Source organism: Carettochelys insculpta, chromosome 4 (genome assembly GCF_033958435.1).
Source record: "Carettochelys insculpta isolate YL-2023 chromosome 4, ASM3395843v1, whole genome shotgun sequence".
In the NCBI taxonomy this organism is placed as follows: Eukaryota; Metazoa; Chordata; order Testudines; family Carettochelyidae; genus Carettochelys; species Carettochelys insculpta.
The window spans coordinates 112,482,682-112,506,156 of NC_134140.1; the positions used below are offsets into that span (position 1 = coordinate 112,482,682).

General features: G+C 45.4%; 1 protein-coding gene across 1 annotated transcript in view; it reads left to right on the plus strand.

Moving 5' to 3' along the window:
* Positions 1-22,092, plus strand: part of MANBA (mannosidase beta) — a 66,980-nt gene extending 44,888 nt beyond the window's left edge. The window contains exons 15-17 of the mRNA XM_074993499.1: positions 13,949-14,091; positions 17,024-17,281; positions 19,701-22,092. Of these exons, the coding sequence (XP_074849600.1) occupies positions 13,949-14,091; positions 17,024-17,281; positions 19,701-19,925 (626 nt within the window). The 3' untranslated portion in view covers positions 19,926-22,092. The remainder of the gene's footprint in view (positions 1-13,948; positions 14,092-17,023; positions 17,282-19,700) is intronic.
* The last annotated feature ends 1,383 nt before the right edge of the window (positions 22,093-23,475 follow it).

Below are 23,475 nucleotides of genomic sequence, written 5' to 3' on the forward strand. Positions count from 1 at the left end.
GCTTTAGCATCTGTGTGGTGTATTTTCAGTGACAAATGCTAAGTGCAGCTAGAATTTCACTACCTTCCTGCAGAGATGTCACCTTGAGGTGTCTGCTTCAGCTGTCAGGAGTTTCACAGACTACAGGTTTTATTGGTTAGAAGTGTGGGTCTAATACTTACAGCAACTAGTGAGTGAAAACCAGCAGCTGTAAAAAAAAGATTAAAATCTGTGAGACTGGATGTGAGGAAAGAATGAGCAGCATGTTTCTCAGGTGGTATTTAGTGATGTTGAGCAATTAATTTCAAATGTGTTCCAGTAAAGAAAACTATTTGCTTTTATTCTGGCTGTTAGATGAACAGGGTTCCAGAAACAGTGAAGAATCTGGGCAATGGTGTCTCATTCCAGATGTAGTCATAGAATTGTGGCACACTAGAACTGGAAGGGACCTCGGAAAGTCATTGAGTTAATCCCCTGCCTTCCTGGCAGGACCAAGTGCCATCTAGACCATCTCCAATAGATGTTTATCTAACCTGCTCTTATATATCTCCAGTGATGGGGATTCCCCAACATCCCTAGGCAATTTATTCCAGTGTTTAACCGCCCTGACAGGTAGGAGGTCTTTCTTCATGCCCAGCCTAAACCTCTCTTGCCCTAGTTTAAGCCCATTGCTCTTTGTGCTATCCTCAGAGGCCAAGGAGAACAATTTTCTCTGTCCTCCTTGTAAACGTTTTTGAGGTACTTGAAAACCACTCTCGTGTCCCCTCTCAGTCTTCTCTTTTCTAAACTAAACAAGCCCATTCTTTCAGCTTCCCTCATAGCTCATGTGCTGGAGACCTTTTATCATGTTTCTTGCTCTTCTCTGGACCTTCACAGTTGCTCCACATCTTTCTTGCAATGTGGTGCCCAGAACTGGACACACTACTCCAATTGAGGCCTAATCAGTGTTGAGTAGAGCAAAAGAATGACTACCCATGTCTTGCTCTCAACACTCCTGTTAATGCATCCCAGAATCATGTCTGCTTTTTTTGCAACAGCAACACACTGCTGACTCATATTTAGCTTGTGGTCCTCTACTACCCCTGAACCGCTTTCCTCAGTACTCCTTCCTAGACAGTCGCTTTCCATTCTGTATGTGTCAAGCTGATTGTTCCTTCCTAAGTGGAGCACTTTGCATTTGTCCTTATAAAACTTCATCCTGTTTACCTCAGATCATTTCTTCTATCCTCCAAAGCAGTTGTAAACCCTCCCAGCTTGGCATCATCTGCAAATTTAATAAGCATACTCTCTGTGCAAATATCTAAATTGTTGATGAAGATATTGAGTAGAACTAGTCCCAAAACAGACCCCTGCAGAACCCCATTTGTTATGCCCTTCCGACAAGAATATGAACCATTAATAACTGCTCTCTCAGAATGGTTATCCAGACAGTTATGTACCCACCTTATAGTAGTCCCATCTAAGTAGTATTTGCGTAGTTTATTGATAAGATCATGCGAGACTGTATCAAATGCCTTACTAAAGTCTAGGTATACCACATCCACCAGTTCTTCCCTATCCGCAAGACTTGTTATCCTGTCAAAGAAAGCTGTCAGATTAGTCTGACATGATTTATTCTTCACAAATCTATGTTTGCTGTTACCTATCACCTTATTCCAGTTGTTTGCAGATGAATTCTGTAATTACTTGCTCCATTATCTTTCCTGGCATAGAAGTTAAACTGACTGATCTGTAGTTTGCTGGATTGTTCTTTTTTCCCTCTTTAAAGATGGGCACTATATTTGCCCTTTCCAGACTTCTGGAGTCTCTCCCAGCTTCCAGGACTTTTCAAAGATGATAACTAAAGGTTCCAACACATCCTCTGTCAGCTTCTTGAGTAATGTAGGATGCATTTCCTCAAGCCCTGGTGACTTGCAGACATATAATTTTTCTAAGTAATTTTTAACTTGTTCTTTTTTTAATATTCTAAACCTACCCCTTTCCCACTAGCATTCAATATGTTAGGCATTTCTTCATCAGACTTCTTGATAAAGAACAAAACAAAGAAGTCATTAAGCATCTCTGCCATTTCCAAGTTTCCTAATACTGTTTCTCCCTCCTCACTGAGTAGTGGGCCTACCCTGTCTGTGGTCTTCCTCTTGCTTCTAATATATTTATAGAATGTCTTCTTGTTACCCATTTTGTCTCTCACTAGTTTGAACTTGTTTTGTGCCTTTACGTTTCTAATCTTGCCCCTACGTACATATATTGTTCGCTTATATTCATTCTTCCTAATTTCTACTAATTCCCACTTTTTGCATGACTCCCTTTTGATTATGAGATCGTGCAAAATCTCCTGACTAAGCAAAGGTAGTCTTCTACCATGCTTTCCTATCTTTCCTATGTAGCGGTATGGTTTGCTTTTGGGCCCTTAATAATGTCCGCTTGAAAAACTGCCAACTCGCTTTAGTTGTTTTCCTCTTAGTCTTGCTTCCCCTGGGACTTCACCTAATAGCTCTTTGAGTTTACCAAAATCTACCTTCCTGAAATCCATTGTCTCTATTTTGCTCTTCTCCCTTCCACCATTTCTTAGAATCTTGAACTCTCTGATTTCATGGTCATTTTACAGTCTCCCACAACATTCTTGCCCATAAATTAAGGAAATATGGTTTGGATCCTTGGACTATAAGATGGATAGAAAGCTGGTTTGACGGTCGGGACAGGCTAGGGACCAACTGGCTTAGCAGCAGTATGACGGAAAGGGACCTAAGGGTTATGATGGATGAAAGGCTGGGTATGAGTAAACAGTGTGCCCTTGTAGCCAAGAAGGCTAACGGCATACTAGGGTGCATTAGGAGGAGCATTTCAAGCAGATCTAGAGAAGTAGTTGTTCCCCTCCATTCGGCACTGGTGAGGCCACATCTGGAATATTGTGTCCAGTTTTGGGCCCCCAATATAAAAAGGATGTGGATGTGCTGAAGCAGGTTCAGTGGAGGACCTCCTGAGGTCCCTTCCAGCCCTATGATTCACTTTCTCCCAAGCTGCCTTCCACTTTCAAATTCTCAACCAGTTCCTCCCTATTTGTTAAAATCAAATCTAATCATCAGCTCTTGTTCTGAACTTTGATGCTGTGATATAAAGCACAGTCCCTGTTATGCTTGTGAAAGAGATTTAGGAACTCAGAGTTAATCAGCAGTTCATTTAACCACAGAAAGCAAGTCCTGGGCTTGGTTTGAAATAGATATTTCCCTGTGCCATACATGCCTACAACAGGAATGGTTAAAGCGAGAAATTATCACATTGGCTGCTCCCTCCCAAGATTTCTCCCCTTTTACCTCAAGAAATCTGTCTCCTGTTTTTAAGTAATTCTAGTCAGGTTTAAACACTTGAGCTGCCTACTTTGCAGCCAGCGTAACAGTGGTTTGCCTCTCAGTTCTGTTGAAAGTAATTTTCACTGTTGCACCATCTATAGTAATGACCCCAAATATTTGGTAGTTCTCCGCTAGACAATTAACTGTGCAGTCTGTCCCTTGCTGTGAGACTCTGCTTTGAAATGTAAACTGTTGTCTCTTATTTTTAAAAAACATTTCTTTGGTCACAGGGAAAAAACAGCACTTTAAAATATGAAGAAGGCACATCTCTTCTATTTGTGTTTGCTTGGGTCTGCAGAGAGCCTGAAAAAGTAGCTGTGTATGTTTGAATTTCTCCTGTTAATGTAATGAGATGTGAAAACCAATGATGAGTTTAAATATCACCATTGTTAACACATTTAATATCCAATCAGTTGTGCATACACATTCAGTTAATGGTTTTATCTCTCAATTGTGAACCATCATGCCCTTCCCACACCACTGTGTATACACCACGTGCATGTCCAAACCACCATGTGATATCTGTGATATAGTTGTGTTATCAATGCACAATTCTAGCATATTGAAAAGAGAAAATGAGGATTTAGCATAAAATAAACTGAATTGAACACTGAGCTAAATATCAGGGGCTGCCCTTTGGTATGCTTCATTTTCGTAATTTAATCCAATCAAAGCCTCAGTTTTCAGGATGTAAATAAAGCCACCACAGATTTTCTAGTCTGCTAAATTAATGTACCACTGAAACCATGGACCTTGCCACAGAAATTAATCTGAGCTTCCAGCAGATTGCTCAAAACCAATAGCTAAGGCACCTTTTGCAGACAGCTAAAATTCCTTTGATTCTTGCGGCAGTCTTGAAGGCTTGAGAACTCCACTGTGTGCCCCGTCCACCTACGCAAAAGCCTTATGCAAGGCAAGCAATCCTTTTTCCCAGACAATGCCAAGATGTTGTTCTTTGCTATCTATATGTCTTGATTTCCATTTTTAGCAACAAGAAACTGGCACAAGCTTTGCTTTGTTTTAGACTAGCTACTTCCTGTTCAGTCCTCCACTCTCTCTTGTCTATTCAGGTTTTCTGAAGGCCCACAAGGAGGGTGTGTGATTTAAATCAAGCAGACCACAGAGTTATCCCCAACTCTGAAGTTTGCCATGGCCTCATTTCTCCATTGTGGTGACATTTAGACTGTGAGCTGTTGAAAGCAGGGATTATCTCTGTATCATGTACAGCACCCAACACACAAAGTCATCAGCTGAAGTTACTGCTGACCTGTTTGTTCAAAGAAGCTCTGTGAAATGTCTGGTACTGAACAGAGACTAGGTTCAGCAACCCTCCAGAAGCCCTTTTCAGTTTTTACCACTTAATGTAAGGCTATGTCTACATTAGGGAAAGTAAGTCAATTGCAGATACGCAGTTCTAGTTATAGCAGTTGCATAGCTAGAACTGACGTATCTGCAATCAACTTACCTGACCATCCTCAGTGAAGAAGGTCGACGGGAGAGTTTCCTCCATCAACCTCCCTTGCTTCTCAGATCCTGCGAGGAGGTCAGGGGTCAGCTGCTGACCCTCATAGGTCGATTTCACGCGTTGCTACCAGGCATGCAAAATCGAATACCAGAAGTTCAACCCTGAGTGGGTTGATCTTCCAGGATAGTGTAGACACAGCTAAGTCAGCAGCATTATGGTCAAACTGGAGTCCTTTCCTGTGCTGTTAACTAGCATCATTTTATTGGCCACACTTGAGTGTTATAACTTAGAAACTAGTGAGCAGAATATTGAAATGTGTAAAGTTGTAAGTACTTCTGAAAAAACACCAAAGCAAAACAGAAGCTTCTTCTTCGAGTGTCCCCGTGGGTGCTCCACGTTAGGTGTCGGGCTCGCCCCGGCACCGCAGGTGGGATCTTCCAAGCAGTTTCTGCCAGACCGCACATGCACCGGTGCGCGCCGCTCCCTTGCGCGCTCCTGGCCACGTGCGCGATCCAGTCCCTGCCAGTTCCTCTTTAACTGCCATCGGCTGCAGACAGAATCTGCTCAGGCTACGGCCAGAGTTAGCGTATTTAACATTTTTAATTGTTTTAAAGTTTCTTCAGTCTTAGATTAAGTTAGTCGGTTGTTGTTTTCAAAAAAAAAACAAAGAAAGGGAAGGAATTCAAAGCTTCCAATCCTAGTAACAAGTGGAGCACCGGAGGCCAGGAGCCTAGGGCCATTAGCCCTCCTACCGCGGCAGGCTTTATCCGAGAGGGGAACAAGCACAGAGAAGGTGCTAAGTACCCTATTAACAACTCAAAGACTCACCACAATGTCCTCTTCAGGATTCAAGAAGTGTGAGTCGTGCTGCGAGGCAATGCCAGCGTCTGATGGGCACAGTCAGTGTATAAGGTGCTTGGGGGAATCCCATGTCACTCAGAAATGTTCCTTCTGTGCCAAGTTAACAGCCAGAGCAAGGAAGGACAGGGAAATGCGGCTGAAAATGCTGCTGTTCGACAAGGCCCTCCAGCCAGATGTGCTGGAGTGGCCGCAGCAGGAGGGACCCTCCGGGGCCCATAAAAGGAAAGCCGCGTCCCTAACCCCATCAGCGCAAAAACAGAGGAAAATCTCCCCAACCTGATCCCTGCCAGCAGCAACACCGAGCGGGACGGGTGGAGCGTACAGCCCCCAGCCCCAGCTACAGCTGATCGTCGGCGGCACGGAGACGCACGTGGCGGAGGTTCAGCCTCCGATGATCAAATAGCTGCCCCGCACCGCAGGCAGGGCGGCGGCCAAGCAAGCGCTGGAACCGGCGGCTCCACAAACAGTGGCACCGACCCCCGGGGAACCGGCAGTGCAGAGCGCACAGGCACGCAGCCTGCAGGCACCGGGGGAGACCGCCCACGCGGCACCGCAGAGGAGCGTGCCGAGCGCGGTGCAGACTACGGGGCCGAGATCCCCGACGCGTCGGGGCGGAGCCACCCCCACAGGGGAGGGGAAAGGCAGCACAGAAAACACGGCACCGCAGTCCCTCTCCGGACAGGGCTGCAGAGCTGCTTTCTCTGAGCCCTCCGCTCGTGCTGCGGACTCCAACGAGAAGGCAGGGGTCACCCCTAGCCTATCCGGAGCCCCCATCTCCATTTCTACAGCCAGCCTCCCCATGGCTTGGACCACCTTCGCCCTTCTTGGGCTTCGAGCCACTTGAGTACTATCACAAATCAGTCTCTCCAGCGTCCCATGTCTCCAGAAGATCTCGCTCCCCCAGACGTAGGGGGTATGCACCAAGGGAGTGGTCCAGGTCACCATCCCAGGAGCAGTGCCCGTGTTGCCATGGTCGCCCCTATCATGCGGGGCATAGACACCATAGGCGTACTACCAGGGACAGATCCCCACAGACGGTTCCGTATCCCCGAGGGCAATCGCGAACGGGGACAGAGACTCAGATATCTCAGGGGGAGTTGGTTCTGGAACCCCGGGATTTTCCCTCGCAAGCTTCTAGCGAGCGGATGTACCACCGTCAACAGGACCCGGAGGGGTCCAGAGAGGCGTACCCTAGCGGTTTCTCGCTGTCCTCCCCGGATGAGGCTACGGCCCCGGGGGATGTCCATCCTCCGGACGATCTCAAACAGTTCCAAGGGCTGTTTAAAAGGGTGGCCTTCGCGCAAGGCATCCAGACAGCAGAGGTGCAAGAGAAGCACCATAAGCTCCTTAAAAATCTGAGACCTCCGGCCTCCTCTAAAATAGCCATACCGCTTGACGAAGCAATCTTGGAGTCCGCCACCACGATATGGCAGACCCCTGCCACTATTCTGCCTGTCCACAAGAGAGCGGACAAGAAATACTTCGTGCCGGCAAAGGGCATGGAGTTCCTATTCAGCCACCCGCAACCAAATTCTCTGGTGGTAGAATCGTCTCAACAGAGATCAAAAACGTCTCAGTTCAAAACAGGGGGAACAGACAAAGATGCCAAGAAACTAGAGCTGTTCAGCAGAAAGGTCTACTCCTCCTCCACCCTACTGTTGAGAATGGCAAATTACGCAGCACATCTAGCGAACCACAATTTCGACAACTACTCTAGGTTAACCTCCCTCATGGACTTGCTTCCAGAGGACAAGAAGCCGGTGCTCAAGGCTATCGTGCAAGAAGGCTACACAGCCTCGAGGACGGGAGTTCAGATCGCCCTGGATGTTGCGGACACAGCAGCACACTCAACAGCTATGGCAGTGGTAATGCGAAGGGAGTCCTGGCTCCAAACATCAGGTATACCGAGGGATCTGCAGGCGAAGATCGTTGATCTCCCCTTTGACATGCAGAAGCTGTTTGCTGAATCAACTGACTCGGTCCTTCATTCCAGTAAAGACTCAAGAGCCACTCTTAGGACCTTAGGGATCTACACCCCTCCATACAGAAAGAAAAAGTACTACCCTCAGCAAAGACGGTACCAGTATCAGCCACAGCGTCCCCAGTACCACAGGGGTTACGAGCTAGGGCGACATCAACAGCATCAACAATATAGAACTCCCAGGCGACATTCCCAACAGAGCCATGCGTCCTCGGGGCAGGGCCAAAGGCCACAAGTTTCACGCACAGATCCAGGGCTGCGCCATCACTACCATCGCACAATGTCATCCGAAGCTGTTATTCCACCATCGCCTCCGACCATTCTACGACCAGTGGCAAAGGATCACCACAGACAAATGGGTGCTGGAGATCATAGCCATGGGGTACGCGATCCCCTTCCAGTCACTCCCACCGCCACGACCTCCACCCAGGCCCCACCTGCAGGTTGCCTCCCACGAAGCGAGACTCAAGCAGGAGGTAGACCATCTTATGCTCATAGGGGCAGTGGAAAGAGTGCCAGAGCGACTGCAAGGGAAAGGGTTCTACTCCATATACTTCCTCACAGAGAAAAGACAGGAGGCTGGAGGCCCATCTTAGATCTCAACCGGCCTCAAGGTTGAGGCCTCAACCAGTACCTGCGCAAGCAACGCTTTCGGATGACCACAATCGCCTCCATCCTTACGGCACTGGACGATGGAGATTGGTTCGCAGCCCTCGACTTACAAGACGCGTATTTTCACATAACTATCCATCCGGCTCACCGACGATTCCTCCGGTTCATGGTAGGCAAAGAACATTTTCAATACAAGATCCTACCATTCGGCCTCTCCTCGGCCCCCAGAGTCTTCACCAAGACCTTGGCAGTGGTGTCAGCCTACCTGCACAGACAGGGGGTATTTATATTCCCGTATCTGGATGACTGCCATAGTGCATCCGCACCCCCAAGGCCTGCGACTACAAGCGTGGTTAATCCATGGCTCAGCTCCCTAGAGAGCACATGTATGGAGGAAGTGCAACAAGTCCTAGAAAGTAGCAGGAGGGCTTCCACCAGGAAGACCTACAAGCAGAAGTGGACTCGCTTCATGGCATGGTGTTCTACCAAACAGTTAGCCCCCCTTTCGGTGCCTATACCTGTAATATTAGAGTATTTACTGGACCTCAAGAGAGGAGGACTCTCACTATCCTCGTTAAAGGTCCACCTTGCCGCCATTTCGGCGTTCAGACACGAAGAGGAAGGGCACACGGTGTTCGCCCATCCCATGGTTACCAGGTTCCTCAAAGGGTTGGTAAACCTATACCCCCCTCGGAAACCGCTTCCACCTTCGTGGAACTTGGACCTGGTGCTTAGTGCGCTAACGGGACCACCGTTCAAGCCTTTAGTCACGGTTTCCCTCCGCCTCCTTACGATAAAGACGACCTTCCTTCTCGCAATCACGTCAGCTCGCGGGGTGAGCGAGCTTGCAGCAGTTATGGCAACGCCACCCTGCACAGTATTTTCCAAGGAGGCGGTAACTATACGGCTGCATCCAGCCTTTGTTCCTAAAGTTTCTTCTGAGTTTCATATTAACGAACCTATTGTTTTACCCTCGTTTTATCCAAAGCCTCATAACTCTAACAAAGAGGCGCACCTACACCTCCTGGACGTGAGGAGGGCGCTAGCCTTCTATATAGACAGGATCAAGACCTTCCGGAAAACGGATAGACTCCTAGTCTCTCTCGCTCCCAAATCGAAAGGAGAAGGTCTCTCTTCGCAGAGAATCTCGAAGCACATCGTATCCTGCATAAAAATGTGCTATGAACTCAAAGAGACTCCTTTACTGGCCACGCCCAGGGCTCACTGCACTAGGGCGGTGGCGGCATCAACAGCCTTTTTCAAGGGCGTTGCGCTAAAAGACATTTGCAGAGCGGCGACCTGGTCATCCTATGACACCTTCGCCAAGCACTACGCCCTTCACAGGGTATTCCAAGAGGATACCCAGCTCTCGACAGCGGTCCTCTCGGGGACAAGCTGCACATGATCCGATTACCCACCTCCTATTTTGGGTTACTGCTGGGTAGTCACCTAACGTGGAGCACCCACGGGGACACTCGAAGAAGAAAGAGAAGTTACTCACTGTAGTAACGGTGGTTCTTCGAGATGTGTCCCCGTGGGTGCTCCACCACCCGCCCATCCTCCCCGCTTCGGATCTCTGTTTAGTGTTTTGCAGGAGCATCCGAGGTGGTTGGTCAAGGAACTGGCGGGGACCGGATCGCGCACGTGGCCAGGAGCGCGCAAGGGAGCGGCGCGCATCGGCGCATGCGCGGTCCGGCAGAAACTGCTTGGAAGATCCGACCTGCGGCGCCGGGGCGAGCCCAACACCTAACGTGGAGCACCCACGGGGACACATCTCGAAGAACCACCGTTACTACGGTGAGTAACTTTTCTTTTTTGTTATTGCAAATAACTTCCAGCATCATGTGCTACATTCATATTATGTAGAACAAAGAGCGAAAAACCAGAATGGGAGAGAGAATCATTTTCTTTCATCATGAGGTTACACAGCTGTGTTGGTTCCTCTTTTTAGTGATGTGCTGATGGCTAGGACCTATGACTGAGCAAGGTTAGAGTTCAAATGTAATATTAAAAATATTGGCCTAAATGGGAAAGGAGGAGGGCAAAGATCCAGACTGACACGAAGAGCCACATTTTGAGAAAGCTACATAATGAGTGTTCGTATAAAACTACTTCTATGGAAGTTTCACACCTGGAAAACTATACTGTGGCTGGCTCGCCCACTGTGCTGAGCTTTTTATACCATGCCCTATAGCAGTGGTGGGAAGCCTGCGGCCCATTGGCATTCTGCATGTGGCCTATGAGACACTTTCTTTACCATTGCCTGTGAGCAGGGTTGCCAGATTCTGCTGGTTTTCTCCCATATATTTTTTTTCTCTACCAATATTACAAAAGTGATGGACGCGTGTGGCAAGGGGCACGTGAGGTGAGGGGTGTGTTGATTGCACACATTGATTATGGGAGCTGTGCTCTCCCTCTGCAGCCAATCGTAGTCCTGCTATGGTTCAGTCAGCAAACCTTGCAAATTCTAGGTGCGCAAGCACAGTTAACAAAACTGCACTGTCCCAGGAGACCATCTTGGTTATGATAATCTTGCTGCCAAAGGAGATGAAGGAAGGCCACTCATGCATCCCACTCACTAGCCTAGGTTGCACATTGCTGGCCTATGGCATCACTAAGGGGTTTGGTCGTATTCATCAGGAGATGACATTGGATGGTTTTTCTAGTCTGTGAATGGCTACAGTTTTGATAGCATAAGTGATAAAGCACAACTGCCCCTAAACTGGCAAAGGACACTGAACATGCATGTGCAGTATGGTTAAACTTTTGTTGGAAAAACGAAGAAACAAACAACAGAGATAATGTCTACAGGTGGGCCCAATTTTGAGGTTGCCTGGATTCATGAGTCTGAATGTCTGACTTGGGTTCACAAGTCTAGGTTTTGTTAAGGAGGAATTGCAAAAACTGACCAAGAGGATGGGAAGAGGGTGATTCTGATGAAAAATGGATCACCACAGACCACATTCATCTCTCATCAACAATATTGTCAGTCCGTAGTAACCCCACTAAAGCCGTTGGGTTCGCAACAGCATAATTTACAGCAGATTTTGACTCCCTGAACATTCTATCTGCCTGGTGCGCATTGTGTCAATACGTTATTGTGGTGACTCTTCTGTCCCTGTATTTAGCATGTGTCAAAGTTTGACTCAGACTCACAATTTATCAGACCACTCTGTTTTATTAGCAAAGCCGCTCTGCTAATACATTTAGAAGTGAGCCCCCCGAGTGGGGCTTGTGTCTCTTAATTTATACAGTTTTTTGGAGGACAAGTTACAGACAAGTTACAGACAAAAGAAGAAAAAGAGTTTAGTCACCACCCTTCGAGATCCCTGAGACCAGTCACGTATCTTCAATTACCTGCCACCCTTAACAATCTCCTTTAACAGCTTCCAGTTAACTTAACTAATTGCCCTTCACACCTTCCATTCTGGTGCCTGCTTCTTAGACGCGCTGGCTCCATCTTAATTGCTTCTCCATTCAAAAGCTAACTGTCCCTAGGTGTGCTCCCTCAGATACTTTGTAACATGTTTTGGCATGCCCTCTCATATACAATGTATCCAGCATGTCCCCTTATACAAGGTTATACTTATACAATGTTATACTTCCACACATGCATGCTTTCATTTTGTTTTAAATGATTCAAACTGAGAGATGTTAATTGCAGGAACTCAGACTGATACTGTTCTCTCTAGATGCGTGATTAAGATACTTGGCAATATCAGATCTCCTTGTCTCAGACCTCAACTCATTCTAAACCAGCTTCCCAACTCCCTGCGTGTGCTTGTCACTGCCTCTGGGATAGCTCAGTGGTTTGAGCATTGGCATGCTAAACCCAGAGTTGTGAGCTCCACTCCTTGAGGGGAGCCATTTCGATGTCTGGAGCAAATAGATTTAAAAAAAAATCTGCTAGGGGTGGTGCTTGGTCTTGCTAAGAGGGCAGGAGACTGGACTTGATGACCTCCTGAGGTCTCTTCCAGCTCTCTGAGACGTGTATCTCCATTTTTTGTTATTATAACTGTATCAGTCTGCTATCCACTTCGTACGACTCCAGCACCACCCAATTCACTTTCTGATCTACATTGTCAAATGCCTTCTCAAAATCAATGAAGCAAATGATACAGTTGTTGAAAGATATCAATGACAATGCATAGGCAGCGGTGAGAATGTGCAGGGAGTTGGGAAGTTGGTTTAGAGAGAGTAGAGGTATGAGACAAGGAGATCCGATATTGCTGAATATCTTCATCTCGCACCTAGAGAGAGTGATGGACAAGGTCAAGGAGGAAGTAGAAATGATATCTGTGCATCGGAAAAGAATGAACAACTTGAGGTTTGTGGATGACATAGTTATCATTGAGGAAGCTGAGGAAAAGCTAGTGAAAATGGTGCAGGTGCTAAATGAGGAAGGGAAGCAGTATGGACTGATTAGGAATGTTGATAAAACAAAAACAATGGTATTTGGAGATGAGGAAATAGGAAGGAAAATCACTGTGGATGGGATTGAACTAGAGAACGTAGAGAAGTTCGCATATCTGGTGAGCAACATAACGTATGATCTAGACTGTAAGAAGGAAATAGCGATTAGAACAGTGAAAGCAAGAGCAAGTTGGAAGACGACGGATAAAATCTGGAAAAGCGAAGTGATTATCTTAGGAACGAAACTGAGCGTCTTGAAAATGTGTGTATTCAGCAGTATGTTGTACAGATGTGAAACATGGATGATAACGAAAGATTTGAAGAAAAGAATATTGGCGTTTGAGAGGAGTTGTTATAGAAAGATCCTGAGAATAGGATGGATGCAGGTCTCCAACGAGGAATTACATAGGAAGATATAGCTGAAAGAGAATCTACTACAGAAGCTTATACAGTGGAAGTTACAGCTATTCAGGCATATCTGCAGAATGAAAAATCAGGACCCTGGTATTTGGTATAATGGACAGTTCGAACAGGAGAGGTAGGCCCCACAGAGAGTAGATAGATGATATAGTAGACTGGTGCAGTGCTAGTCTACAGAAACTAAGCCACTTGGCACTGGACAGGGAAAGATGGAAGGAAATAGTGAGGGAGGCATCAGACACTGAGCCCATCATTGTTGATGCTGGTGATGAGATTGATATTGTGAACTTCAAAGGGATTCTGAGGAAGATCTGTAACACCACAATATTTTCTCATAACCATTAATATCACACACGCACCAATTTATTATGGCTTGAATTTTTTCGGGGTTTGCTATCTTGGCTCCTTTTGTGGAAAGGGTTTGAGCAGCACAGCTCCAGTTATTACTACTGTCACCCGTGTAAAACAGTTGAATCTTTTGTCACCACCCTATAGGCCTATGGTATAGGTAGATCATTTTGGGTCCTTGTATGAGTATATGGAGAGGGGAGAGAGTAGGCATAAAGTGCCTCCCATCTTTCTGCGTTTGCCCTGCACAAGGTCCAGGAACAGTTGTAATTACTGGACTGCTTCCTCTCTGCAGTTCTAAGGTTGCATATCCTCCCCCAAAGGGAGGAAGAAAAGTTGTTGAGAAGACAGGATCGAACTCCTGCCTTCCTCTCTCCCAGGCCCTGGTGTGAGCCAGGACCACCAGAAGTGGGGATATGAAGTTGCAGTATCATGACCTATGCAGGGGGGATCATACCCTATCTGTTTACAGTCAGTCTCAGATAGTGACGGAATTGTGCTTTCTTTAATCATCCTCAGAGTATGAGGGCAAGTGGAAAATGCTCCATTACTTTGCCCAGCACTTCTTCGCCCCATTGTTGCCTGTGGGATACGAAGCTGAAGGTGTGCTGCACATCTATGGTGTGTCGGATCTTCATTCAGACTGTGAGCTGACACTCAAAGTAAGTGCCACCTTTTGTCTGTGAAACAGATCCCCTCCTGCTAGGGAAAAGAAGAAAAAATGTAAATAAGCACTTTGTTATGGAACAGCCAACCTGTAAGTCCATGTCCAGCCCTCTGCCTCATAAATGACCAGTGTTTCAGCTTCTGTGAGAGCCTATGCAGAATGTCAGTCCTGGTGTGATTTATCCACCTATTTTGCCTTGTTTTTTTGACTGAGAGTTTTTTGGGCAGAGACTGACACTAATTATAGTTCTGTGCAGTGCTCAGCACAACCGGGCCCTAAGGTGTAGGTGTTACTGCAGCATACAGTAAACCCTCGAGATAAGCACAATCAAGTTGCATGTGTCTCAAGTTAACATGACTGCTGCCCCTGACAGGAGCAGGCAACGGCTCCTGTCAGGGGCCACAGCTACGGGTCAGACTGGTCTCTCTGACAGCAGGGAAACCTCTCCTCTCAGGGGCAGCAGCAGCATCTCAGGCTGCCGTCCCTGACAGGAGTGAGGGAAAAAGCCTCTCCTGTCAGGGACAGCAGCCTGACTCATGGCTGTCCTGCCAACAGGAAACCACTGCTGTCAGGGGCACCAGGAGTCAGGCTGCTTTCCCTAACAGGAACTGTTTCCCAGTCTCTGAAATGGTGGGGAGGTGGGAAGCTGGTGGCAGCCTGGCTCCCTGCTCCCCTCCGCTTGCAGGGCTAGGAAACTGAGCAGAGCAGCAGCCCTGGTTAGTTCCCTGGCTCCAAGGAGCAGAGGAGAGCCAAGAGGCAGACTGCCCCTACCCCTTGCCTTTGTCCCGGCAATTGACGGGCAGATGGGAACCAGGCTCCTCTCTGATTCCCGGCTCTCTGCCACTCTGACGGGCTGGTCAGTTTCCTGTCTCCTGCAAGCCCAGGGTAGCCAGGAGCCAGGCTGCAGCCTGGTTACCATCTCTTCTTGACTTGCACAAAAATTTGAATTACGTGGAGGCTGCAGAAACGCAGCCCCTGAGTAACTTGAGAGTTTACTGCACATAGAATCTTAGTATTATAGAAACAAAGGGCTGGACAGAAATAAATAATAGAAATAACTCCACTGAAAATATCGGCCAGATGTGAAAAGTGTTAAAGTTTAAATAAAAAACAAATTAAAAATTTCAACTTTCGGGCCCCTGAGTGTATGGAAAGTTATATCTGCATGTTCTAGTGGAAAAAAGGGTTTCTAATGTCACTGTTCACCTGCATGAACCAACACAGCTGTGGGAGAATACACTGGCTTATTATGTGCCTTGTGAAGAATCAACAGAATAGGTAACTAAGTTCCAAGTGCACAGCCTCCTGTGTAACCTTGTTACCTTAAAATTATTTCCCAGCAAGCTGCAGCTGAATGAGCCCATAGAAGATTGTAGGTTAAATAAAATTTAAACTTGTGAAGAAGAGCATTTAGGATCTATTTCTGGTTGCTGGCAGCTCTTATGGTCAAGTGCCTCTTTGTGCCTTGTATGATGTTAAGTTTCTTCCACATCTACCTTTTTGCGGTTGTGGGATTATGCCAATGTACATAAAGGCAGTATTTGGGCTGTAGAATCATTCCCTGGGAATGATGTGTAGGCCAGAAAGAACCCCAGTTGACTTTCAAATTTCAGGGTTTGTTTATTAATTATTATTTGTATGACCTACAGGCCCCAAATGAGATCAGGGTACTCCGTTGTATGGAGTACTGAACAAAAGTGTGTTACAAGAGGCAGTTCCTGAGTTGAAACAGCTGCAATATAAATAAACAAGACAGACAAAGAATGGGGAGGGAAGCAGGCACAGAATGGAGAAGTGGAAGGAAAGCAGGCAGCAAGTGGAGAAGTCCTAGACCAAACAGCTGGTCAGTAGCAGAGCTGGGATTTGAATTTGATCTCCTGATACCCAGTCCACTGCCCTGTCTGCTAGACCTTGCAGACTCATTCAGTTTAAAGGAGTGGCTATTTAAAACAAACAACAAAAAACTCTTGTGAGCTGCAAAAAATAATCAGTGTGACAGCACAGTGCCATTTTTGCAAAGCTGCTTTTCAAAGCAGAACTGCACCTTACAGTCCATGGAGTTGCTTGTCTCCAGCAGAGTTTAAGCCTGTGCCTGTAGTTCCGCATCTCTGGTGACGTCCAAGAGGCACACACCCAGCATTCACTTTGAATGTAGATTTTTTGGTTAGCAGTTCAAGGCAATTTTAAACTTGTGAAAAAGCGCAGTTAGGAGGAGAGTTAGGATCTGTTTCTGGCTGTTGGCAGCTCTTACAGTCAAGTGGCTTTCTGTGCATTGTGTGATGTTAGGATTCCTTCACATCTGTTTTTTTGAAGTCACCTCATGTTAAAAATAAGTCAGATGGATCACAGTTTTTCTATAAGAGACCATTCCTATTGATACGCATAAGCTCCTCTCAGAAAGTGTATTTCATTGTGTTAATACAATTCCATGGGTTCCCCTGAAAATCATTGCTTGTCATTGCTGTTTACCAAATACCACGTTAAAAGTCTCTATGCAAAAGCTGTATGCACCATGATGTGCCTCAGAGAATACAGGCCAACTTGACATGAGTGCAGCCAGCTGTTTCCCTACCCAGAAAAGAGAGGGAAGGCAGTAAACCCTGCCCCAACAATTCCAGTCCCTAATACACTCCAATGCAGCCACCATCAACTAGAGGAGAGCTTGGCAACGTGCCACAAGGATCAACATGTCCAGCTGATTTGGTACAGAATTTTGCTTAGTTTCAATAATAAAATGGGCAATATTTGTATTTATTATTTTAGTCTTTGTGTCATCTCTTCTTGCCTGGTGTAGAAGTCACCTTAAGACTCTGTGCCATGTGCCTCCTGAAAAATGTGTCAGCCTGTGAGGAGCTGGGAAATCAGGAATGTTTTTATAGCTGTATTGGTTTCTCTGTTAACAGTTTGACCCTTAATGTCACCCACAGGTGAGTTTGTACCAGTGGAGTTCTCTGGAGCCAGTGTGTACCCTTGCTAAAGAGGGGGTGACCATGAAGGCAGGAAGTGCTGCCCCCATTTACAAGGAGCCTATACGTGACTTGCTGAAAAGATGTGGGAATTGTACCAGGCAAAGCTGTGTCATCACCTTTTCCTTTATGGAAAAGGGCAAGCGCCGCAGTCCCACCAACTACCACTTCCTGGCCTCGCTGAAGGAGGCAGTGGGATTGGGGAAAGCACAGCTCAGGGTAAGCACCAGCCATCCCCACTTACTTTTTTGGTCCTGCCAAGCTTGTCTGCTGTGTGGGGGTGAGAGCTGGTGCCTGTAGTGTGATGTCTTTTGCTGTTCAGTGTTTCACTCCCTTGGCAGTAGATTGTTCTGAAGCTCTGCACACAAGAGTTCAAAGCGAGTTTTCCTTTTTCTTCCTCATTAGTTGTTTCTGAAGAAACACCAAAATGTCATAGGCTTTTCCCCCTTCTTTTATATAAAGCCTGCATTTAATTGGATCTGAGTATAATCTTCTGATTTGATGCAGCGTCTCTTTCTTCATAGATTTCTTTTGTCCCTACTTAACACATGGCAACGTGACAGGAATTCCAGCTTATGTCTAGCATCCATTTCTAGTGTTTTCTGCTGGTAATACAGTAAATGCTGCACCAAATGCCAGTCATTGGTAATGGTGTTATAGTGGAATTACCCCTGCTGTCCCAGAGATGCTGTGGCATCAATGACATGCAATTTTGTATGGTTATGCAAAATTGGGCCTCCAGTGGAGGAGTTCTCAGTGTACCACGTTTCAATCTTTGTGCCTGCGTGGAAAGCAACATAAATGACAAGTAAAATTTAGCTGCGTTATTGGCTATTGCCTCCAGAACTGCCTGCTATCTTAGATTCCCTTAATGATGTGTGCTGCTCACCCTCTTCTCCAGTAGTCACTCTGAGAAGACCCTCTAAAAATGATAGATTGGGGGTTATACAGTGTTATCTCTGATTCTAGATCAAGTCTGCTCAGTTAACAAAAAAAAAAAAATCAGGTCTTATTCTCCTCTTTTGACATTACTCTGATGCCAACTTACCTCCGTTACACTAACATATGCAGGGAAAGAGATGACTTATCTTCTTTATGTCATTTTTTTCCCCCACGCAGGGCTATAGACTCAATTCGTAATCTGAAAAGATAGTTGTTTTTCTAGCTGATATTCCCCATAATAAAAGCTCTTCAGTTAGAATTTAATTTATGGTTCTCTTGCTTATGCACAAATTAAACTCATCCTCCTCTACCTGCGTTGACTCTGCAGTGCTAGCAGGAGAAAAATACAGTTATTAATCAACTAATTTTGTCTGTAAAGTAAGCAAATATGATTTAGAATATGTACATGAAGAAGCTCTGTTAAATGAAAGGCTGTCTTTTTTTATATAATCCCTTTTTTATCATAATCTCATTTTTAAATGACTCTGTTAACACAAATGCTACTTTTTGTATCTTTGTTGTGTAACAGGTATGCAAGAGCTTACTTAAAACATACTTCAACTCCATGAAAACAGAAAAATCCAGAGCAGCTGGTTTCTATTACAAAGCCAAAAGGCACTTTTTCTTGTAAAATGCATTTCATATTAATATATAACATGCTGATTTTTAGTATACCATTAATGTTCCAAAGAGAGATGCTGCTGTAAAAGAAAAATGTTTTGAGTGCAAATGTATTCTAGTTATGTTTCTAGGCTGCAAACTGTTATTACTTAAAAACTTTACAGTAAAATATTAAACCTAGTTCTGAGATTTCTCCTTATGTCTTATGAATCAATTCTAAACACAAAGAGCTTCCTTTTTTCTACTAGCAGTAGGTGACCTAAAACATTGCCCTGATTTTATTATCTTTTACTTTCAGAGATTTTTATTACTGAAGGGCCAAGAACCTTAATGTCTGAATATATGTTGTGAGAAAAATGTCTTGCTACTGGGACAAATCTGTCTAGTACGTTGAGAGATGGTGTTAGGATTGTACTATGTATGTCAGAATAGAATGTATCCCATTGTTTTTAGAGAAACTGTCCTTTCACAGACAGACAGTACAAGCTGAGCCTCTCTAGACTGGCATCCTCAAGACGTGACCAGTGCTGAACGTGAGAATTTGGCAAACCACAGGATTTTGTCTAGCAACATTACCAACACCTCCACTGCTTACTGGGCTCTTCAAAGACATGTTAGGGTACATTAGAGCTAAATAACAGCACAGAACACTGAGATCCAGAACTTGTTGCTATAAACAAATGTTATGGGACTGCAAGAAACTTGGCCACACCCATGGTGAGTGGACATCTGGTGAACTAAAATCACGCTGAACCACGAATGTTGCCAGAGAGTGCTGAATTGGAGAGGTTCAACCTGCAGTAGTGGTAAAATTCCATAGAATTTTGAAACCAGCCCATAATATTCTGTAGCAAAGCTCTCTGTTGAGTTCTACAGGTTTTTGGGATGCTTTGGTTAGAATCTTCTTGGCTTTATCCCTACCAAATAATACAGGACTTTTCATAAAGAAGGTGAAGAGAAGAAAAATGATTTTAACAAATGTGTTTTCAAAATACCTTTTATGCTGATTGCTGCAGTTGTGTCTATTACACAAACGTCCATATTAAGATGAATTTTGTTTTTCTTTCTCTTTCAGGCCACCATCTCCCAGCAAGGTCACCTGTACGCTTTTGTCCTGCAGACCACAGCGATCGCTCCTTTTGTTTGGCTGGATGTAGGGAGCATCCCAGGGAGGTTTAGTGACAACGGCTTTCTCATGACTGAGAAGAGAAAAGTTGTGGTGTTTTATCCATGGAAGCCCACCAGTATCAATGAACTTGAAAAATCGCTCAGCTTGACTTCACTTATGGACATTTACTGAGGAAATTTCCTGTCCTTTATAGGAAATGCTTCTGTCAGTGGTAGCAGAATAGACACTGGGAAACTTAAAGGAGTATAATCAGGTCTCTCTGCTTGTCACAGAGGTCATAGGAGTCAAGGGTCCCATGACTTTCTGCTACCTCTGTGACCTCTGTGACTTATGCAACCTCTGTGACTTATGCAGCAGCCAGTGTGGCTGGTCCCAGGCTGCCCAAGCATCTGCGAGCCAGCTGCTCAGGTGGCTCTGGGAGCAGTCATGCTGTCCGCTGCTTGAGTGCCTCCTCAGCCAGCCATTCAGGTGGCCCCATAGCCAGCCACGGCGGTCACTGCTTGGAACTGCCCCAGCAGCAGCCAGTATGGCTGGCCCTGGTAACTGCCTGAGCAGCAGAGGGGCCAAAGCTGCTGTCAGCTGCTAAATGTGAAGCAAAATAGCAGATACATTGCTCTTAGAATGTGTCACTTATGCTCTTATTAGTACATTCCTAGCACTTGGTTTGATGAAAAGATGTCAACAGCAAAATTGACGTACAGTACGTAACATATGCAGAGGGTGAGGCGAGTTTCTCAGGTAACTGAATATATATGTATCAGTGGGTTCTGAAGCACCATGGTAACCAGGAAGTGAAGTAAGTAGTATCTGCATTAGTTGGAAAGACCTAAATATCTGTCTGGCTGTAATTTCTCTTATCTGTATTTGTAACCTCTGGATCTCAGGATGAGAGGCACATTTCAAATTAACATCTCCTTGTTGATTTGTTCCTGGGACCAGATCAAGGACGAGACTGACTTAAGTCCAAATCAGACCCTGGTTCTCCCCTCATCTTAAGTTAAAATTGCCCGTGCAACCCATTTTCTACCTGTCCCCTACCTATACAGCTGTGCCAGACAGGGTCTATCTATCTCTCCACCTGTGTCTGACCATGGAGGACACCTTTCCCCCTGTGCTGTGATCTATAGCTTGGGAGTGAAGGACAAACGGGGCTTGTTGACAAACGCACAAAAATGATTAAACGAGGGGATGATGGGGCTAGTCTGTATGCTGCATCTGCAACCAAACAGCACTTTTTTTCTTATTTTGACATAATGTGTCATTTGAAACATTTCAGCTAGTTTCAGGGCTGCTGGCCCCATAGCACAGCAGCCCTTCAGCTCCCCAAGGGATCTGAATATGGTTTTATCTGTAGTTCCTAAGTTTTTTCATTCTATTCTTCATACACGGTCTTGTGCCTTTACCCTGCCCCAGTCAGACAGGCTCTGGAAGTTCAAGATTACAGCCTCGCAGCACCCCCTGGTGTTTGTCGTGGGTGTGTTAGTCTGTATGCCAGCAAAACAAAACAGAGGAAATGTAGCACTGTTAGTCTTTACAGTACCCCAAAGAATGTCACACGAGTGAGCAGAGCAGTGTGCTGCACAGTGCTGGGTTAATGCCGCACTTATACTTCCTGAGAAGTCCTTGAATTGAAAGGCGCCTTTTGTGAAGAGCTGGACTGAAGAGAGTATCTGTGCTGTGCTTCATGAACCAGGAGGGCTTTGGGGACGGGGGGGAGGGGGGCAGGTTGTATGTGTTTTACAAAAGAGCCTGTTGTATGTTCTTACAGTATTCCAAGGAAACAAGTAATAATTGTACATTGAAATGATCTCAAGAGCATATTTTAGGGTTGTAAAACATTGTAATTTTTCCCTATAGCCTATGTCCTGTTACACATTTAGCTATTGATCAGTTGTGGAACATAATAATGCTGGTGGGGGGAACAAAGCAGTTTTTAACAAACTAGTCTGTACAGTTATTGTGCTGCGAAAAGCAGAGCTTTTCAACAGCTGTGAATAGGAACAGTGAATCAGCACTATTAGAAAAAAACAAATACATCACCTTGAACACATTTGAAATTGTCAGGTCCATTTCAATGATATTTCCACCCTTAAATTATTTTATGTACAAGAAAAAAAGCCCCCCATCTTGTCTGCTGGAGTTTTCAGATTTAAAAATGCTAAAATAATACCCTACAGTTGCTTGTTGGCAGAACATGGACCTCAGCCTAGTTAGTATTTTCTGTTCATCATGTAGCAATAGTTACAGTGCCGGTTTTGATTACACTTCAGTTTTAGCTAAAATGTAACATCTTGCTCAGAAGGTTCTTTTAATGTATTTAAATAAAATAATATATGTGGTGTCGGTCTGTCAGAGGCTTCCATCATTGTTAGTTGTATGTCTGTAAAGTACCACACAGGCACAAGAATGCCCAAACGTTTTTGATTTTAATCAAGAGTGCCTCTTTAGATATTTGCCTTACAAAGTCAGTATGGAATAGAGTGGAGACAATGCCCACATGAAAACAGAATCACTAATCAAAAGGAAATTTTCAAGTCACTGTGAACTAAGGCCTGTATTCAGCAAGGCACTTACATGCATCTAACATAAAGCACGTATGTTTGAGTTACTTGCATCATCAGAGCCTAAATCTATCTTAGGTACTTGATTGCCCCCAAATCCCTCAATTCCACAGTGTCAGAAAAACCTCAGTTCTTTAATGCCTTTATCTCTTCTGTTCTCATCCCTGCACAGAGCAACACCTCATGATTTGAATGAGGGAATACAGAACCTGCGTGCTTGCCACCACTCAGTCCTATCTCAGACATCCGTAGCTTTAGATAGTCTTCTGCTGTGTGTCATATTCAGTTCCCTGCTTTTTCCTCAGTGTACAAAACGTCTTTTTTAAACTTTATATTATTTGTGTTGGAAGAGGATTTCCCCCTCCAATTCTGAACATTCCATTTGTATTGGAGTGCATTGTTATGCCTGAAACCCCAGGGTTTAAGCCCTGCTAGATTTGTCACTGGCTTTTTCCCCAAAGTGATGGACACTCAGGTTTCCTGGGGTGATTGCTGGATTCCTATGTTCCCTCAAAGGATAAAGTCTGTGGTTGAAAGGCAGATCCGAGAAAGACCAGGAGGCAAGGCTAAAGCTCCACACATGGAAGGTACTCTAGCTTCAGAGGGGTCCACTGCCCCCTTCCCAGCCCATTGTCCTCCACATCACAGGGCACTTCGGTACAGTTACAGCTTTGTCTGCATCTCTGTCAGTGAAGACTTGAAAGAGCCAAGAAAACAAAGAAAAGAGGGTAGAAGGTCACCCCAGTATGAGGCTTGACAACTCAGCAATTTTCTTCAGTGAATCTGGCAGGCAGATCATTTGTAGAAATGCTCATACTGCACCAGGCCAAAGGTCCATCTAGCCCAGTATCCTGTCCCACACATTGCACAGGGTTAGATGCTTCTGAGACAGCACAAGGCAATTGTGAGCAATCCCTGGCATCCAGTCCCAGCTTCTGGTTATCAGCTTAGGGGAACCTGGAGCATGTGATTGTGTCCCTGACCATTCAGGACACAATCTCCATGAATTCCTCTCATTCTTTTTGTGAACCCAGTTCTGCTTTTGGTCTTCACAATGTCTTCTGGTGATGAGTTCCACAGATAGACTGTGTGCTGCCAGGAAATACTTCATATGGTCTGTTTTTAACCAGCTGCCTGTCATTGAGAGGCCCTCTAGTTCT